At 42.9% G+C, this 20,519-nt stretch overlaps 1 protein-coding gene across 4 annotated transcripts in view; it reads right to left on the minus strand.

Moving 5' to 3' along the window:
• Positions 1–20,519, minus strand: part of SLC39A11 (solute carrier family 39 member 11) — a 279,587-nt gene that overhangs the window by 179,161 nt on the left and 79,907 nt on the right. For 3 of the 4 annotated variants that reach the window (XM_079965631.1, XM_079965628.1, XM_079965630.1), the window contains one exon: positions 16,863–17,007. In XM_079965631.1, coding sequence (XP_079821757.1) covers positions 16,863–17,007 — 145 coding nt within the window. The remainder of the gene's footprint in view (positions 1–16,862; positions 17,008–20,519) is intronic. The other variant, XM_079965629.1, reaches the window with a different exon arrangement.

The following is a 20,519-nucleotide window of genomic DNA, read 5'->3' on the forward strand; positions in this document are numbered from 1 at the left end:
GTTGATAAACCGTTGTTGTTGTTGTTGTTGTTGTTGTTGTTGTTGTTTGTATTCCGCCCTATACTCATAGGTCTCAGGGCGGTTCAAGCTGCTGGGCTGGGCTGGATTTGCAAGTAACACTGAGCCATGGTTTAGCATTATATGTGAACCAGGCCAATGTGTTTATCACATAGTCCCTACGAGATTTCATCATGCAGTGAAAATACCCTTTCAGATTAAAAATAAATGCTCCCAAGCAACAACAAATTGGAGGAGGAACATATAAAATAAATGCATAGGAATGTATGTAAGGTAGGGATTTTTCACATGCGTCCTCCCAGAAATGGCAATGTTCAGAGAGCCTCCTGAAGTTCTAGTGCTAGACTGGAAAAAGCACACAAATAAAGGAAGTCACAGCAGAAGAAAGCAACATCGGATATCAGATATCTACACTACATGACACCAGGGAATCTAAAATAGATGATTCATGATGAAGAAAGCATTAGTGGTAAAATGCATCTTCTTATAAGATGAGTCCTGGTCACCATAAGAAGTAAACATTTTGGCTTGAGCAAGCCAAACATGCCCTTCACAAGAGCAGACAGGAGGACATGGCAGAGTAACTCTGACTGATATGGTCCTTATCGTCCAATTACACCTGTTTTATGGCCTCTCTGTGCTTTAAAAGAACAATGCACTGCCCAAACACTTTCCATACAGAATTATCTTCAGTGTCAATGTTTAAAACATTTGAATATAAGATAACCCTCCTCATTCAATTACTTTGTACCCTTTAAAATAAAAATAAAGCAGAGTAACATTGACAACTGGAGAGTGATTTCAGAGGTGCCATTCCAGATCCCATCTCAAAATGATAAATGGCTACCTCTTGCTGCTTCCTCTGTATTTCCTTACCCACGAAACAAACATTTAGAAGTGTGAACTCTTCCTTTTAAGCATTACATGTATGGACCACTAAAGGTTCAGAAAAGGAAAACTAAAATTATCAAAAGGAAGGAGCAGCTCCACCTACAAAGAAAGGTTGGAGTGTTTGGGACTATGTAAAAGTTATCATATTTCTCCTGGCCTCCTGCAACCTTCTATTTCCATGTCGGTTTTTCCAAAGCTGAAACACAATAAAACCTTTTTGTTATCTCTCCCCCACATCCTCCCTCTTGTTCAAAAAATGAGGTACTAGAGTATTGATTGCACATAACTGGGAGTGCATGGGACGCGGGTGGCACTGTGGGTTAAACCACAGAGTCTAGGGCTTGCTGAACAGAAGGTCGCGGTTTGAATCCCTGCAATGGGGTGAGCTCCCATTGCTCGGTCCCAGCTCCTGCCCACCTTGCAGTTCGAAAGCACGTCAAAGTGCAGGTAGATAAATAGGTACTGCTCCGGCAAGAAGGTAAACGGTGTTTCCGTGCGCTGCTCTGGTTCACCAGAAGCTGCTTAGTCATGCTGTCCACATGACCCAGAAAAACTGTCTGCGGACAAACGCCGGCTCCCTCGGCCAGTAAAGCAAGATGAGCGCCGCAACCCCAGAGTCGTCCGCGATTGGAGTTAATGGTCAGGGGTCCCTTTACCTTTACCTTTAACTGGGAGTTCAATTGGGCAAATTCAAGAGGTGAGTGCTAGCCATTTTCCTGATAAGGAACGACACAGAAAATTAAAAGCATACATATTTGTAAGCAGCTGTTGTGAGATAGTTCATTAGCGCTCCTGTTACGTATCACCTTCAGGAAATGCACACAACATTAAGGCTATGTGTGAAACTTGATCACCTTTTGAGACTGAGCTATCTGCACAGCTGTCAACCTAAGCCAGCCCAATGCAATAGCAGTATAAACCTATCACTGTGCAGAAGAGAGATGCAAGTAACAGTGCAATTCTCTGCAAGGTTAAAACCACACCAGGTGTGACTGGCAAGAGCAGCAAGGCCTCTATCAGCAACTGGCAGGAGACAGAAATCCCCCACCTGTTTTCCAGTGGCGCTGGATGATTGCCAAGATGCAGCTGCTTTTAAAGATTTTTGTTGTCGCTGTTGTACATCACTCGCTGCCAATGATGCTTGGACTGCATTAGCACACACAGGCACGGCAGCTTGGCAAGGCATGGGGAGACTATTGTACACAGACCAGCAAATATTGGCAGAGAAGAGAGATCAAAGGCAGCATGGGGAGGTGGACTTGGATAGGAAGCCAGCCATTCTGTGACCCAGGCTGAGAACACAGAAAGCCAGTAAAAAGGTTTGACAATAAAACAAAGTCAAAGATTGCTGGAGCACTGTTGGAAATGCTAATTAATGGGGGGACCACTAGGGGCGCATCAGAAGATGGCTGACATCTCTCCGACCCACACGAGGTAAATTGGAGGCTGTGATGGGAGTAAATAGCCTCCCTACCCCCCCCCCCCAGGATTGCGGTGGGGGACTGCCCTTGCCTGCTGTGCCCTATACCACCCCCGAATTTGTGGGGATGGGGGCACTAGGCACAATGTCCTGCAGTGGGATTTCGGCGCTCCTGGACGCCGTCTCTGATCGGCGCCACTAGCTGCGAGAACTTCAAAAGAAACAATTTGGATGAAGCGAATGCACATATCTCAAGGAAGAAGGGGGAGTAAAGACTGCTAACAGAAGAGATCTCTGATAAAACAAGACAAGTCGGAGGAATAAGTATAAATCATGAGAAGATACGCCAAGACTCGGTATGGCAAAGGGACTGATGGGGGAGGGGGGGAACTTTCCTTTCTTTCCTTTATGTGATTAAACAAGAATCCCCCCCCCTCACATGTCAGAAATGCCATTTTAAGGACTTAAGCTGTGGATTTAAGGCTGTGTGGAGATAAACTTTCGAACCAAAGCATGTTTTAAGAAGTGCGTGGAATGTATAAGGGCTTTGGAATGACGCAGTTAAAAATTCCGTCGCCATATTGGGAAGTTCTGTCGGAGGACTTAAGTCTGAGAGGAGAAATAGAGAAATAGAGCTGTTTTTATATTGTGGGTGAAACTCCTCAGTGGGACTTAAGAACGACAGTTCTGTAATTAATGATGGAAAGAGTGCTGCTATCTATGAAGGCGATGATATATGGAAACCATCTCGATTTGAGGGTTGGAGGAACAGAAAAATTCACACAGGATTATTATCGGTGTTTATCGGCTTAAGGAGACTATCAGAAGAGATCATAAAGAAAAAACAGAAAATATATGAACAAGATGTCATGTGGAAACAGCAAGATAAGACTGGATAGAATTATGAACTTTGTTTGGACTGATTTGGACATTAACGCAGTGGCAAGAAGATGATCAGAATCCCCCTTCGGATCTTGAAATATGGGTTCCCTCAACAAAATTTAAAATTCGGCTTTGTAATTCGGAATTTATGTGATGTGATTCGATTTGACTTGATTGGCCGGTTAATAAAAATTATTTAAAAAAGAAAAAGGAAATGCTAATTAATATACCAAAAAAAGTGGGAAGGATCTCTACATTTGTACACATAATATTACTTACCTGTAATCAAAGACGCAGGCAGACAAAAAACAAACAAACAAACAAACCAGACACCATTTTGTGGAAGAGTTCAAGATAACATCCCAAATTCACTACAACTGTGGGAAAATGCTTGTTCTAAAGAGTAGAATTGTGGACAATATACACTTGCAATACAGCAGTCAGAACAGTGTCCATTATAAATGCCACGGGAGAAAGACCTTGAAAAGCAATTAATTGATCACCGAGCATTAAAAATATGATATACTTACACAAATGACAGTTCCTTTAAAAAAATTACTTTGGCAGGACAGGAAGCTGCTGTTTTGCCAAATTAAATCCTTCAAAGATTTTCTCTCCTGCTAAGCTCTCGCAATCAGCTTTCTTAGATTTTTATGACAAAGCAGCCATAGGCGAATGATTCAGTGAGCAATTATGGTGTGAACATGACTCTGGTCAGCACAGTCAATATCTGTATTTGTTAATGCTTCCTTTAAAAGGGAACAAAGGGGGTGAAATAATAAAATATTGATTTTTTTTTTTAGTCATAAGGCAAGAGTTCATCATCCTGTGCCATATACCACATGAAAGAAAACCTTGATCTAAAACTGTCTTCCTGTCTCAATTTAGAAGGAGCCGAATTAAAATGTGTCAAAGGAAAAGATCAACAAATACTAGGAGATGCCAAGCAAGTAAAAGAGAGGAACACCAATAAACATGAGAGCAAGAGAGGCAATTGAGTACCATTAAGAAATAGGATTCTTTTTTTAAAAGCCAAGTATGCAAAGCTTCCAAAGGAGAAAAGAAAATGCACCACACCCCAAAGATACAGCTATTCAAGCATTGGAAAACAGAATTTGACAATATTTCATTACTTTAAGCATTGCTGAGAGAGGGGCAGTTAATTTTCCCAGAATTGTTTTAATCTTGATTTTGCAGGCCTTTTCTGTCTCTGAGGCTGTGAATGAATGGACTACATCATCTCAGTGCCATAGCCCCAAGGGCAGATTAAAACAGCTCTCTCTCTCTCTTTTCCAAATGCTTATTTGCAGCACTTACAATTATTTATCCCCCCCCCCTTTGAATGCAGTGTTTAGTTTAGTTTATTATTATATTATTTAGAATTTATGCACCCAGAGGTCTCAGAGCGATAAACAGAATAAAACCAAACTATAAAACCACAAAATACATAATCAAAATAAAAACAACAACCCAATAACCACCACTCCCGGCAAAAAAAACCCCACCACATTTAAAAAGGGAATAAGATATCAATCAGATCAACCAAAGACCTGCTTTAAAAGGAACGTTTTTTTGCCTGGCACCTAAAGGTGAATAATGAAGGCACCTGGCGAACTTCCCTGGGGAGAGCATTCCATAGATGGGGAGCCACTGCAGAGAAGGCCTGGTCTTATGTTGCCACCCTCTGGACCTCTTGAGGAGGAGGCACACGAAGAAGAGCCTCGGGAGATGATCTCAGGGTCTGGGTAGGTTCATGTGGAAAGAGGCGGTCCTTGCAGTATTGCAGTCCTGAGCCATTGAAGGATCTATAGGTCAAAACCAGCACTCTGAATTGGGCCCGGAAACTAACTGGTAGCCAGTGCAATCAAGGATCAGTGTAATATGCTCAAACCGTGTTGCTCGGGTGAGCAACCTGGTCACTAAATTCTGAATTAGGTTTGAAAGATGCAGATAGAGCTGGTCATACTGCAAACAATGAATTCCAACAAGAGGCAACGAAGTTGCCAACTTCTGCATCGGATTCCCAAAGAGAGCAACTGTTTGGACTTTCCAGGATATCAGTCCAACTGAACCCTGTCCAATTACCTGTCTCCAAATTCAAAACGTCAACTCCTTTCTTTTCCCACACACACACATACACACACCCCTATATAGAGCACTGGTCTCAGACCCTGCTCTCGCAGGTAAACAACTTCAGTCATTAGCTGGAGGAAATATCAATCAACCATTCTGGAATACAGTGGTACCTCGGGTTAAGAACTTAATTCGTTCTGGAGGTCTGTTCTTAGCCTGAAACTGTTCTTAACCTGAAGCACCACTTTAGCTAATGGGGCCTTCTGCTGCCGCTGCACCGCCAGAGCACAATTTCTGTTCTCATCCTGAAGCAAAGTTCTTAACCCGAGATAATATTTCTGGGCTAGCAGAGTTTGTAACCTGAAGCATATGTAACCTGAAGTGTATGTAACCCGAGGTACCACTGTATTTTCCAAGTACTCAGCTGAACACAAGGATATTAACTGACCCAACAGACAAGAAGGTGAGGCCTTTTTGCCCCTCATTAAAATCATCTCTCTTTGGCTATCCTCATATTTGCAATGTGATTCCGAATTGGCAATAGCTGGCATTATAGACTTGTTGGGGGAAAGCAACACAGCAATAACGGAGCGGAGCAGTCACTATATTTGGACTCGGACCAAATAATGTGAAAAGAACACTAACTCCGAGTGCTATGGGGAGACATTGTTCCCTCCGAAAGCTCACTTTTCAACTTAAGCATTCAGCCTAGCATTAAATATTACTGGTGCCTTGCCAGCCCTTCTCCCCATCCATCTCACCTAACTTTTCTCTGCACTGTTCAGCAGCTGCTGTGATTTTATTGAGCCACATCTCCGGAGCTGTCGAAGAAAGTCAACCGTCAGCACAAACAGACTTGCAAGTTCTGCAGCAAAGTTATGCTCCGAGCGTGTGGCAAAATGCTGCAACACAGGAAGTTTTTCAACACAGACAAAAAAGCCTACAATCATTAGTACCAAAGGGATGCACTTAAAATTAAATAAATCATGATGTGCTTAAGAAATCCTAAAGTCCAACTGAATGGCAGGTTTCTTGCATATGCATACAGTGGTACCTGTGAACGGGATCCGTTCCAGAGGTCCAGCTGTATCCCGAAGTTTCCGCAACCGGAGAGACCGCTTCTGCACATGCACAAGCGGTGAAACACTTTGGCTTTGCCGCTTTCGCAACCCAAAGTTTACGTTACCTGAGGGTAACATAACCCGAAGTTCCACTGTACTTGAGAGCATCATCATATGGGAGCAAAGCTGTATGGCTCCACTCTGATGCCCAAAATACTGCTTGCAACACTTTATTATTCAAGGATTCTATTTGCACTCTTGTTATCTCTTATTCTGCAATGGCAGCGCCCTTTTCATTGTGAAACCCCCCTCTATCAAATTCTCTACTTAGAAAGGTGTGCAAGGCCACTTCCTCCCCTATATTGCTTTCAGTGATAGGTGGAAACTTCCCTATTTCCGTTTTTTAAAATATATAACAGCTGATGGTCATAGAATCATTGAATTGCAGAGTTGGAAGGGACTCCAAGGATCATCTAGTTCCACCCCCTGCAATGCCGAAATAAGCAGTTGTCACGTAAGGGGATCAAAGCTGCAACCTTGGCATCATCAGCACCACACTTTGTTATCCTTACTGCTGTTGTTTTAGTTTTGACGCCTATAACACACACTTACTTCGTAAATGCTTCCGAAGATTAGATTTACCACTACAATTTGGTTTTATTCTTTCATTGAAAATGCTCTTTGGAATTGGAAAAAGAAAAGCAATTAAAAATATTCTAAACAAACCAGTAGGAATTTTGAACAACGTACTTCAAAAATAAGGGCCCCCTCCGCCGAATTACTTTGGCATCAGAGTCAAATTCCACCTGATTTATAAAGCAATAAGCAGCTAGATGCATATCTGGAAATAAGCTATTTTTCTAGATTAATTACATGCCCACCCTTGGTGAATATTATGAACTTTTCAAGTAAGCAGCATCAGTGATTTTGATAGATGAAGACATAAAGAGAAATTGGTTCGTTCTCTCTCTCTCTCTCTCTCTCTCTCTCTCTCCCCCCCCCCTTGGCTTCTTTTCCAAGTGCCTAAGAATGTAGAATATCAACTGAACATACTAACTTCATTATCATACGAATGTAACACTGAAAACAAAGCAAATGTTGCACTTTGCATAAACCATTTATTCAAAAATCCATCCCAGACTGAAATTTCAAATGTGCATGCTAGTTCTCGAAAACTATTGCAATGAATCAAATGTGGTTTTATGGCTGCAAAATGTAGCTCAGCCTCTCCTCCCGCTACTCAGTCATTGTGTGCTAATCTACAGCAGTCTGCCTCTATCTTGATTTTAATCTTTCCGTCTTGTTACAAACAACAGCACAGCAGGAGACAAAAGAGAAGATCATACAGTGGAACTTTAAAATGGTTTCAAAAAAAATGCAAATTAAAGAATTCAAATTAATGCAGAGATTAAAAGGAGGCTTTGCACTGAAACCCCACCTTTCCGAGAGGAAAGTGGGATACCTCCTCAGGCATTCAGCCCTATGTTTTTAAAACTGCCCACTGCTTCTCACCATCCTTTGGTCCAAGTGACACCAAAAGTTTGGCTTCCCCTTTTGTCCATTTAATCAGGGAGACAGGGTTCAACACGAAAACTAAATAAAACCCATGTTCTGCCAAGTAAAGGTAAAGGGACCCCTGACCATTAGGTCCAGACGTGGCCGACTCTGGGGTTGCGGCGCTCATCTCGCTTTATTGGCCAAGAGAGCTGGCGTACAGCTTCCGGGTCATGTGGCCAGCATGACTTAGCCGCTTCTGGTGAACCAGAGCAGCGCACGGAAACGCCGTTTACCTTCCCGCTGGAGCGGTACCTATTTATCTACTTGCACTCTGACGTGCTTTTGAACTGCTAGGTTGGCAGGAGCAGGGACCGAGCAACGGGAGCTCACCCTGTCGCGGGGATTCAAACCGCCGAACTTCTGATCGGCAAGTCCTAGGCTCTGTGGTTTAACCCACAGCGCCACCTGTGTCCCTTGTTCTGCCAAGTATGAGGTATCTAATTTCCATGCAAAATGTTAAGCAAATGAAGGCAGTGGCATACATCTCTCATATATGAAAACAGGAGAAGCAGGAGTGTGGCTGCACCAGTCTATTTCTGATCTGCGTCAGTTTCACAGCTCCTAAGTACATTCCATCCAGCTCCACTTGAAGAGTTACTTAGAAATGAGGGGAATCAAGGCTCTTCTTGCTTTCCAGATGATCATTAGCCTGGCAGAGGGGAGCTATATTTGGCTTACCAGAAGGAGTAAGAGGGTAGAATCGATTTGGCAGATTGTGGAAAGAAAATGACTCTTGTTAAAAGCAAGCAGCACTACTGGTAACAAGCCCTTGTCAGAAGCTTGGCCGATAGCCAGAAGTCCACTTGGTTGTGGGCCTGAGGCTGGAAGCACAGCCAGGTTGGCAAGTTCCACCTGGCATCAAAGCTGCACATCCAAAGGGCGGGGAGGCACTTGGCATGCCAGTGTCTGTTATCTCATAGAAGTGTTTCCAGAAGAGAAAAGGAGGCAAGCGAAACAAAACACCAAATGTACACAGACGTGTACCTAGGGCAGGAGAAGCAGAAATTAAACTGGAAATCATAACCAGAACAATCAGGACTAGCAGTGGTGTGTGGTCAGTGGACTAGGGGGACTAGGCTAGTCCCCTAAATGTTCCCAGTAAATCAGAATATTAAAATATTAAAGCCTAGCGCCTACCTCCCAAAGCCCAGGAAGCTTCTGCCTAGCTTAGGGAGAGAGGCGCAATGCTTCAATGGGGTCCAACAGCCCTCCCACCACCTTCCTAAAGCCCTCCCAGCTTTAGGAAGGAAGTAGCAGGGCTCCAGCACACAGCACCCACTATTGGCCTTGTCCGCTCAATCTGTTGGAACCTGTAGGGGAAGTCCCTAACTCAACAAGGCTTTGAGACTCATCGACTACCCTCCCCTGGTTTAGCCAGTCAGTCGAAGCCATTCCCCAGTGTGTGGCCACTGTCACATGCTGACAATTTCTAGGAGCCACAGATGAGAGCTGAGTGCAGGGTGGGGACCAAAGGTGAACAAACTACCCCACAAGGAGCACGACGTATCCCCCACCAGAGGTACTACCCCTCACCCAACGCTCCCAATCTACTGACAGAAAAATATTTATTGCATGGTGACATTTAGATATGGCAGAATAAAGGTGTTCTCAAGTCATTAAATTCAGAAGCATTCCAGCAAATCAGAAGACCACAGAACTAACAACTCAGAGTCCCAGCAGCATATTTTGTTTACATCATCAGTAATTATTTAAATTTCCATCCCAAATTTGTTGCACACAGTTGAAGGGCAGGTTCAAGGTTGAGATTAATGACAATGGTAAAACAGAGACCCAGATTAAGCAAGGAGTCTTTGAAGCCTTCATTCTCACGCTACTAGAACAACGTAGTCGGAACCTCAGGTGGGTGGAACAAATACTAAGAGCTGGCAGGAGCAAGAGCAAGGCGATTAATGAGCCTGCAACCCCAGCTTTACTTAACGTGTAAAGCAAACTGCAAGCAAAACTCTTAATACCAAATAATAGCCTCAGCATCTATGGATTGTGAAATGAAGACCAAAGCCTCTACAATAATGAAGAACAGGGTCTGGGAATGGTAATAAATTCAAGTGCAATTTGTTATCCACTAGGCCATCCTTCACTGCATAACAATTCAAGCACAAATTATAAAATCCTCCAATTTAATCCCCAAGTACCTGAGCAACTCCGAGAGAGCAAATTTAATCCTACATGCAAAGGCCTACAGCTTCCAGGATGAAAGATTCTGGTTAAAGCGTGGCGTTTACTTTATTAATCATCTTGCATTTTGTAAATTACAGAGTTTTAATTTGTAATAGATGGCATTATGAAGCCCTCAAGCCCCATTTAATAACCTTGAGAATGAAATTCCCTTCCCAAAGTTTCCTTCAGTAGTTATTTCCCACATGCCTCTTCTAACTACCGTATTTTTTGCACCATAACACTCACTTTTTTCCTCCTAAAAAGTAAGGGGAAATGTCTATGCGTGTTATGGAGGGAATGCCTACGGATGGCATGCCTATGGATTTTCCTCCTCTAAAAACTACGTGCGTGTTATGGTCGGGTGCGTGTTATAGAGCGAAAAATACGGTACTTGCCGCCCTATAGCAGCCATGGCCTAATCATCTTGCCTTAGCCACAAGCAAACAAATTCACTTGCATGAGATTTCAAGTTGCTCATTTACACATCCCTGCAGTTTGTACACACACTTACATCACCAAGAGGCAAAGATGTATTGGCAAGAGAAGCCGTAGAGAAGAAATGCCAACAGTTAATTCATTCAGATGAACTCCTATTTGATTATTAATTTTCTACTCAGAGAGGACCCAACAGACAACAGATATGCTCCAGAGTGAAATCTGTGCTGTTAACCACTCCGAAGCCCAAAACGGAAAAAAAAGATATGCAAGTGTACATTTTATCATCACAAACTTCTACTGCAGAGGAAAGCATTACACTGCTAGTGCTGCCCACAGAACAGTATTCCCAATACATTCACTGAATAAGTGTGCCCGACATATTACCCAATATCACCAGAAGTGTTGAAGTATTTTAAAATTTAAAAAAAGCACATCAGTATTGTGCCTGACATAAAAGGAAGCCTACCTCATCCACTTAACAGAGTTACGATAGCTAAGAAAATGACTTTACCTGGGTAGATGTATCTAGCATTGAAAGAGCAGCATAACTGCAGATACAACACTTCATTATGTTCGGTAATTATGGATATGCAATATGCACAGCTCAAGGACAGCAGCAGATGCTTACAAGGATGAGCAAGATGCACTTTTGTTCCAGTGTTTTCAAGAGTAAAAACTGAAACCAACTATCTGGATGACCCATAACCTAAAAAATCTAAAGGAACTGGGGTCTTACATGAGCTTCCTCATGGCAGGCACATGGAAAGTTAAGTTTAACATGGTCCTCCCTGTCTATATGACCAGCCCTTCGCCTTCATCCCTAAGAGCAACTCTAATTCCAACAATTTTGGTTGTTGCTTGACAGATAAATGTTGGATGTTACTAGAAGCAGCTCTCATAAAGTACTGCCTCTTATATCAAACAATTAGATGTCTGTCTGGAAGGTAGAATGCCCTGTCTGTTGATCCACAGGACTATATTAATTTGTATCTCAGGCACCAGCACTCAAATGAATCTCTTAATCCTTTTATTTTGACAATATTAGATTGATTATGTGAATGACACTCGTGTGTGTGTGTGTGTGTGTGTGTGTGTGAGTGTGTGTGTTGATATGCACACACCAATCACCTCTTCAATAATAATAATAATAATAATAATAATAATAATAATAATAATTCATTATATATACCCTGCCCATCTCGCTGGATTTCCCCAGCCACTCTGGGCGGCTTCCAACAAAATATTAAAATACAATAGTGCGTCAAACATTAAAAACTTCCCTAAAAAGGGCTGCCTTCAGATGTCTTCTAAAAGTCTGGTAGTTGTTTTTCTCTTTGCCATCTGGTGGGAGGGCGTTCCACAGGGCCGGTGCCACTACCGAGACGGCCCTCTGCCTGGTTCCCTGTAACTTGGCTTCTCGCAGCGAGGGAACCGCCAGAAGGCCCTCGGCGCTGGACCTCAGTGTCCAGGCGGAACGATGGGGGTGGAGATGCTCATCAGGTATACTGGACTGAGGCTGTTTACGGCTTTAAAGGTCAGCACCAACACTTTGAATTGTGCCCGGAAACGTACTGGGAGGCAGTGTAGGTCTTTCAAGACCGGTGTTATGTCATCTCGGCAGCCGCTCCTAGTCACCAGTCTAACTGCTGCACTCTGGATTAGTTGTAGTTTCCAGGTCACCTTCAAAGGTAGCCCCACATACAGTGCATTGCAGTAGTCCAAGCGAGAGATAACTAGAACATGCACCACTCTGGCGAGACAGTCCACGGACAGGTAGGGTCTCAGCCTGCGTACCAGATGGAGCTGGTAAACAGCTGCCCTGGACATAGAATTGACCTGCGCCTCCATGGAAATGACTCCCAGGCTGCACACCTGGTCCTTCAGGGGCACAGTTACCCCATTCAGGACTAGGGAGTCCTCCACACCCTCCCGCCTCCTGTCCCCCCAAAACAGTACTGCTATCTTGTCAGGATTCAACCTCAATCTGTTAGCCGCCATCCAAGAAGAAGGCTGTCTACAACAGCTCATGCAACTGTAAACCAATTACCATCTAAAGTACTTTTTTATGATGAAGCCAAATGCACAGCTAACACCTTGATGATTTTGCCTGGCTCAAGCCACTGGCTTCCCTCTAAGGCTGGGAAATACTGTCTGCACATTTGGTATTGAAATTACGTTTGACATTGTGTGAGGAACCTGGGGGATTGTGAAGCAGCAGACTTTTCCCACATCAGTGCTGCGACAGTCAAGAAACCAGGGAAAGGGGGGATTAGCATAGTGAAAAGGCACACTTAAGAAAAAATGTTAGAATTAAAAAAAGAGGAGAAAAGACACCAGAGGGATATTTCACACACACACACACACACACACACACACACCCAAGGTACGCTTGCACTTCCTTTGCACTGTCTGCAATCCAATTTAGAATTAAACCAGTCACTCTGCATCTGAAAATTGTTGGGGATTGAACTACATTTCAAACTGAAATGCATTTCCCCAGTTGCTTTTTATGCTCGAACACCAGGAAACGTTCACCTGCTAACCTGTCATAAGAACAAAAGAGGAATCCATCAGAGCTAGCCACTCGGGTGCCTGGTGCGGGGTCACGTCCTGCAGCTGGGGGCGGGGAGATCCACCCATGGGGGCAGGGCAAGCTGCTTGGAGCCTCTCCACTGCCTCCCCCTCAGCTGTAGGGACAGGCAGAAGGCAGGCGCAAGTCCCATGCTGCCGTTTCAGGCAGCACGGAACCTGCAGGCGCCTAAGCAACCACATCACTCCGAAAAAGTTTCGTGAGCCCAAATTTTTATTTTAAACTCATTTTGTCACACAGTGACGACACCCAGGGCAGGCCATACACTCCACACACCCCTTCCTCTGCCGCTGCATCAGAAGGTGGAAATTTGGCCCCGACAGCCAACAAACCCCCTCTTCTTAATGGGACAGGCTTGATGCTGCACTGAAGAATCAAGAACACCCACAACCAAGTCTAAATATGAGCAGCTGCCCTTCCTTTTCTTCTCTCCCCAATTCATACTTCAGGGTTTTAAATTCCTTGGGGCAGGGATATGGCACTTTCTTCCTTTGTGCTTATAATATTCTGGGTGGCACACTGCAAAACCAACACTATGCATGTTGGGAGACGCGCTCACAACCAGATGCTGCCTTCTTTTTCCAACAACAGAGACTTGGGCCAAGTTATAAGGGACAAGATAGAATTTCAACCCAGAAGTCCTTCATCATCCTCTCTGGAAAAAGGAAATTTTTCCTCTTCACAAAAAGGAAATGTTGCCAGAGTTATGCAAGCTATGTAAAAACAGCTCTTCTAAACTGTGAACATAGCTCACATGTACACGCAACACATGCTTGAAAGCAGTTTCAATTCAAGCAATGCGCCAACATGTTAAATGTATATATGGCATAGGAGAAGGGAAAAGAAACATGTGCAATCTTTTCCCTAGAAGGTCATCTTTTTTATGCCTGGAATGTGCCAGTCCTACTACGCCATTTCCTGCAGGTTCACTATAATACTTCTGCCATGTTCCCGAGATATTTTTGTCAACTCACCCTGTCAGAATTATGACCAATCAATAATTAGGAGAGGTTGTGTCAAGGGCACTGCCTAGTTATTAGAAGATCATCTTTCTAAAACATAGGGATAAAGTCAAGCATTCTACGCTTTCCACTATCACTACAACCATCACTCTGCATCTTGGGGCTTATTTACATTTTTATCGCATGATGAAATTCAGGCCAGAGAGAGAGGCTTCCTGCCCCTAGACCATTTTCCTCCCGATTGTACTGCCTGGCTCTGAGTTAACTGCAAGAGTAATGCCATAACTTCTTGTGTTTAAACTTTAAAATAGAAGTAATGATCCAATAATGCTTAAATGTCAATATCCACATTAGCAGGTAGTATCCATTATAATATGAGACGTCTGTATTAGATGGCCCCAAAAGTCTTTGCAAGGAAATAGCTGGAAAGTTCATGTAAAGTAGCAAATTAATAAAGTTCGCTGTTAGTATTTTATTTGTCCTCGCACTTCTTGGCAGTCACAATTCATTTTGTGAAGAAGAAAGAAAGATTTCATCCCAATAGGCCAAAAAAGCAAGGAACAGAAATGTCACTGAAGAAATAAAGAGCACTGGTTCCCAGGCATGCATCTTTTTAAAAATAAAATAAAATACAAAAGCAGAAGGAGAGGGAAGAAAAGAAGAAGAAAACCCTTTTCTCTAGCCAAGAAGAAAAACCAGAGTCCATAACAATAACAAGTATTTTCTCCAAACCACTTCCATGATAATTGCTTTCAAATTATATTATTATGTTATCACTACACATAAAAATGCAAACAAGTTCTTTTGAGGAGAAAGGAAATGTGTTCTCCCAATTCAAATGCAGTTTAGATTCAAGATTACCATTCTTGTAAAAGAAATGTTCTATGATTCCAGTAAACTCATGGGAGATTGCAGAACAAGGGCACTCAATTATCAGCTACCTTTTCCTCTTCCCTCCCCGACCCTTTACCCTTGTGTGTTGTGTTTCGTTTTGTGTGGGGTTTTTTAGATCATGAGCTTGAGGTTAGGAACTGTCTTGTTTTGATTGTATGTAAGCAACTCTGGAGGAACTGCTCTGTTCTGAGTTTAACTTGACCCTAAAGTGTTGGAAAAGGGACGCGGGTGGCGCTGTGGGTAAAACCTCAGTGCCTAGGTCTTGCCGATCGCATGGTCGGTGGATTGAATCCCCGCGGCGGGGTGAGCTCCCGTCTTTCGGTCCCAGCTCCTGCCCACCTAGCAGTTCGAAAGCACCCTTAAGTGCAAGTAGATAAATAGGTACCGCTTTATAGTGGGAAGGTAAACGGCGTTTCCGTGTGCTGCACTGGTGCTGGCTCACCAGAGCAGCTTCGTCACGCTGGCCACATGACCCGGAAGTGTCTCCGGACAGCGCTGGCCCCCGGCCTCTTAAGTGAGATGGGTGCACAACCCTAGAGTCGGACACGACTGGCCCGTACGGGCAGGGGTACCTTTACCTTTAAAGTGTTGGAAAACTTCTAGGAGTAAGGAAATCTGGCTAGTTATGAAAATATTACAAGCTAAATTATATGTACAGGTTTCATGTGAGGTGGAAATATAGAGGTTTACCGCTGCCAGGAGCAACAGGATAAAATATGTGAATAGCAATACCGTCTGACTTAGCCAATCGGAGGTGAGATCAAGACAATGCGAATACTGGGGATATCGACAGTATTTGCAAAAACTAATACAGTATTAGTTTGGTTTTTCCTGAAATGCCATTCTCTCTTGCCAAGAGCTACTAACAATCTGAAAAGACCTATTTGAATATCACACTAAAGCACCTGTGACAGGTGGGTTAGTACAGGAATTGTAGCAGGTATACCTTTGTCACAGTATTGCAGGGGATTTTAAAATGCATCTTTTTTAAAAACTCAGACATATTTAACACATCAGACCAGCACTGCCTACATTGACCTGTTGTCATCAGCTGTTGAAGACTTTCCTCTATCAACAAGCTTTCCAAGTAGAGATTTTTATCTCATTCAGTGCCTGTGCTGGATCTGAAAACATTTTTAATAATAATAATAATAACAACAACAACAACAACATGGCGTGCTCTGGTCGATGGGGTCACGAAGAGTTGGACACGACTAAATGACTAAACAACAACAACTAATATTGTTTCCTGTTTGTTTTATTGTACCATGAAATTGCTTTGAGATGTTTCATAGAAAGCAATTAATAAATGAAATTAAGTAAGTAATACCCACACTGACGCAGCTAATAAAAAGAAAAAAACCAGGACATCCTATTATGAAGAGCTTTAACTTAGCCACTGTCTGGTACAGTGGTACCTTGGTTTGCATACGTCTTGGTTTGCATACATTTCGGATTACAAATACGTCAAACCCGGAAGTGCGTGTTCTGGTTTGCAACCTTTTTTTGGATTACGAACAAACAAAAATTGGGAGGCCCCATTGGCGAAAGTGCGCCTTGGGTTACAACCTGTTTTGGTTTACAAACGGACCTCTGGTTGTAAACCAAGGTACCGCTGTATAAGGAAGATAAACTAGCAGCAATATGAGATGCAGATATTAAGACCCACGGAAGTAGTTTGGAGAAACACAGAAGAAGTAAGAAGGAGCCCTGCTTCCGGCTAGTTTCACAATGGAAGAAAATTGTATCTGAAACCAATTCGCTAACTGTGTACATGCATACACACACGTATCGAAGGTGAGTGTGTGCATGCATGTATTCATTTTTACATATTGGTTACATCCTTTGTAGTAAATATCTCAGAATTAGCTGTGGATGGTATATGACAGGATGCTTGCCTGAATGTAGAGCCGTTCTACCTATCCGGATGGACAGCTCGTTGTCATGCTGCCGACGATGTGGGGGCTGCTGCTCATACTTCTCTTTTGCCGCTCTTGAATCGTAGCTCAAAGCCAGTGCTGTGTGAGGAGGCTCAGTGATACCCTGCAAGACAGAAAAACAAACAATTAATCATTTAATCATATATCAGCCTGGATAGTTCAGTTGGTTTCAGCATGGTGCTGATAATGCCAAGTTTGCAGGTTCGATCCCCGTATGGGTATCTGTGAATTCCTGCACTGCAGGGTTTTGGATTACATGATCCTCAGGGTCCCTTCCAACTCTACGATTCCATGATTTCTCATCCATCTGTATTGCCATTATTTTTATTATTATTATTATTATTATTATTATTATTATTATTATTAACGTATTATGGACCAATTCTATGCGGTTTTGTATAGAATAATACAGTGGTACCTCAGGTTAAGTACTTAATTCATTCCGGAGGTCGGGTCTTAACCTGAAACTGTTCTTAACCTGAAGCACCACTTGCGCCACTGCAGCACAATTTCTGTTCTGATTTCTGTTCTCATTCTGAAGCAAAGTTCTTAACCTGAGGTACTATTTCTGGGTTAGCGGAGTCTGTAACCTGAAGCGTATGTAACCTGAAGTGTATGTAACCCGGGGTACCACTGTAATTTGACTATTCCAAGGTGGAACAGACCCCAATACAATGTTTATTAATTTATCTGTGTTACAAGTTTCAGCTGGTTGCTCTGCAGTGTGGATTTAAAAAAAAATGCCTTTGTTTAAGAGCCTGTCAGTATCCCCTTTGGATATGGGCACATGCCTGGTCCACACATCATGGCAAACTACAGTTTAACACATCACAAGCTAACCACAAGTTGTTATACAGACGATCAAGCAAACCATGTGTTGCACAGTCAAACCTCTACTTACAATCGCCTCTTATTACGGTCATTCCAAGTCGCAACCATGGCAAACCCGGAAGTAACCAGCAGATTTGCCACCGTTTGCGCATGCGCAGGAGTGGTGATCGCCGTTCACACATGTACAGAAGCGGGCAATTGCTGCCCGCGCCTGCGCACAACAACACCTCTCCCAGCAACCCGTTTCGACCTCCGGACAGACCTCTAGAACAGATTATGGTCGCAAACAGAGGTTCCACTGTATCTCCAAAGTTTGGGTCATTTTCCAGATGTTGTTGCCTTGTGCCTTTGTAGTTAGCACCTGAGGTGGGGCGGCAAAACAAACTATGGCTAAGTGTGCTGGGTTTGCATGTAATGTCAAGCCATAGTTGTTGTTGTTTTTTAAAAAAAAGTTTGTAAGCTGATAAACCAAATAAGCTCACCATTTTATTCAGCCCATTTATGTGACGTTTGTATGTTTCAAAACATATATTTTAAAACATTTTATAAGCAAAAAAAAATATGATTTCAGATTAGGCTTGTTTACTAGTTTAAGAAACCAGGGGACCAAGTTTCTCAATGGCATGAGACTGGGGCAAAAGATTAGTCACTGTTCTCTCTGGAAAAAACCAGGAGTGAACTCAACCACAAATTGACATTCGCCTCCATATCTTTACTGCTTTCTTTTTTAAAAAGAAATGTTTGCAATAATCACAACATTATGAATTTTGTCAAACACTTCTGATAAACATTCAGTAAAGGGAAAATAAATATGAAATATAAAAGGTCAAGAAATCATAACATCAGCTATATAACTGGTGACATCTGTGCTGTCTCTAGAGTCCCATTATCTAATAAATGTTCATCATCTGACCTGGCATTTATCCAACTTGGAGACTTTCCCATACCCTTCCATTAGCCAATTTCACCACTTCTGCAACAGCCAAACACTTAAATACTGATTATATCTAAGTCTTGTTACTCTTCCAGTACTAAGTTATGTCAGTTTTGGCTGATATCAATAATAAATATACAGTCAACTCCTGCTGCTCCCTCAGGACATAATCTTTGAGATAATCCAACGAAAGAACTAGTAAGTCGCAGCAAAGTACAAACTAAGCTGCCCTTTAACACTAAATATGTGCCTCATGCTCAGCATTTAGTGGGAAAGGAAGTCTTTCTGGCAGGATGATATAAATGTAGCATCTCTGAGACAATGGATCATCCTTGGGGTTGTCACTCCTAGATGCAGACGGGGGCAAAATAACCTGTCTCCCTGCCCATCCCCTTTGGGTAGACCAATAGGACATCTATCTATTACTCACATGGAAGCATAGGCTAAAGGCAAAATAGTAATTTAAGACAGATCACTCACACAACTGTGCACACCATGTCCACTGGAGAGAAAAAGAACAAAGCAAATATACGCTGAACTATTAGAAACAGAGATGCTTGCTAAGGTCACTTTGGTTTTGTTTGTTTGTGTTGGGTTTAAAAGAAAAAACAACCTAAAAGGTTAGCGATGAAGAGCAACATTCTACTCTCTTCATCTGCATAATGTACTCTGACTGATGGTATTCATGCTAATCACATATTTGCTAGCCCTTTTTAAACACTGTCTAATCAGGATGCTGTCTCTGCTTCTATTAAGCCAGCAATTAGAAAACCGAACTGGAGAGAGCAGATATTTATCATTGAATGGCTTCTTTTTATATTTAGCCAAGAATACCCTGTCCTTGCATTCTCTGTCACCAAAAACATCCTCGTCTGACACCAAATAGACCTTCAGGAGCACCTGTATAATTTCAATCCCCTATCCCATAAAGCAGGGAACCTATCCCAAACACACAGATTTACAGGTAAGAAGCAGCCACAGGAAGACGGGGTAAGTGGGGCCATGGATGGCAACATCCATGGGGCCTGAAACAAACAAAACAAAACAAAAACCACCTTGCAGTGCATCCCCAAACTCTAAGAGCGTGTCCTGTCCTGTGCTCCAGAAAGTTGAGGATGGAAGACTTCTAGTGCAATTCAGGTCTCCCAGGTGGGAAGAGGAGTTTCATGAAGAGGAGAAAGGGACACCTTTTCCTTTCTGCAAAAACATCCCAGTTTCATGGTCCCCTCTGATTCAGGACTCAGAAGCCCTTGAGGATGGAGATGGGAGGATGAGATTACATTGCAAAGCCTGACTGATGGGGCATCCCCTACCTCCAGTCCATCCCCTACCTCCAGTCCAGTCCATCGCCTGTGGACGATGAGGTGGACTAAGGGGCATGACCTGCTGCTGCTTTTTCTGATCTCGCTCTCTCTTTCTCAGGTATTTTTGCATCCAACTCTTGCAAAAATGAAGAATACACTTACAATATACCATATTTTTTCGTGTATAAGACGCCCCCTATTTTGGGGGACTCAGATTTAAGAAAATGGAGGAGATGATTATCCATGTATAAGACAACCCCCATTTTTAAACATTATTTTAGAGTAAAAAAAAATCTAGTCTTATACACAGAAAAGTACGGTACACGCACACTTTTAACATTACATTCAAAGTAAGGTGACACTTAAATCTTCCCCTCTGTGGCTTCTGGTGTAACCTATACAGAGGTCCAGGCTTTTTGCACTGAACCCCAACCTGATCTGATTAGTACAGAAATAGAAGTAATAAGGGACGCAGGTGGCGCTGTGGGTTAAAGCCTCAGCGCCTAGGGCTTGCCGATCGAAAGGTCGGCGGTTCGAATCCCTGCG

Source organism: Podarcis cretensis (assembly GCF_951804945.1).
Source record: "Podarcis cretensis genome assembly, chromosome: 2".
Taxonomy (NCBI): domain Eukaryota; kingdom Metazoa; phylum Chordata; class Lepidosauria; order Squamata; family Lacertidae; genus Podarcis; species Podarcis cretensis.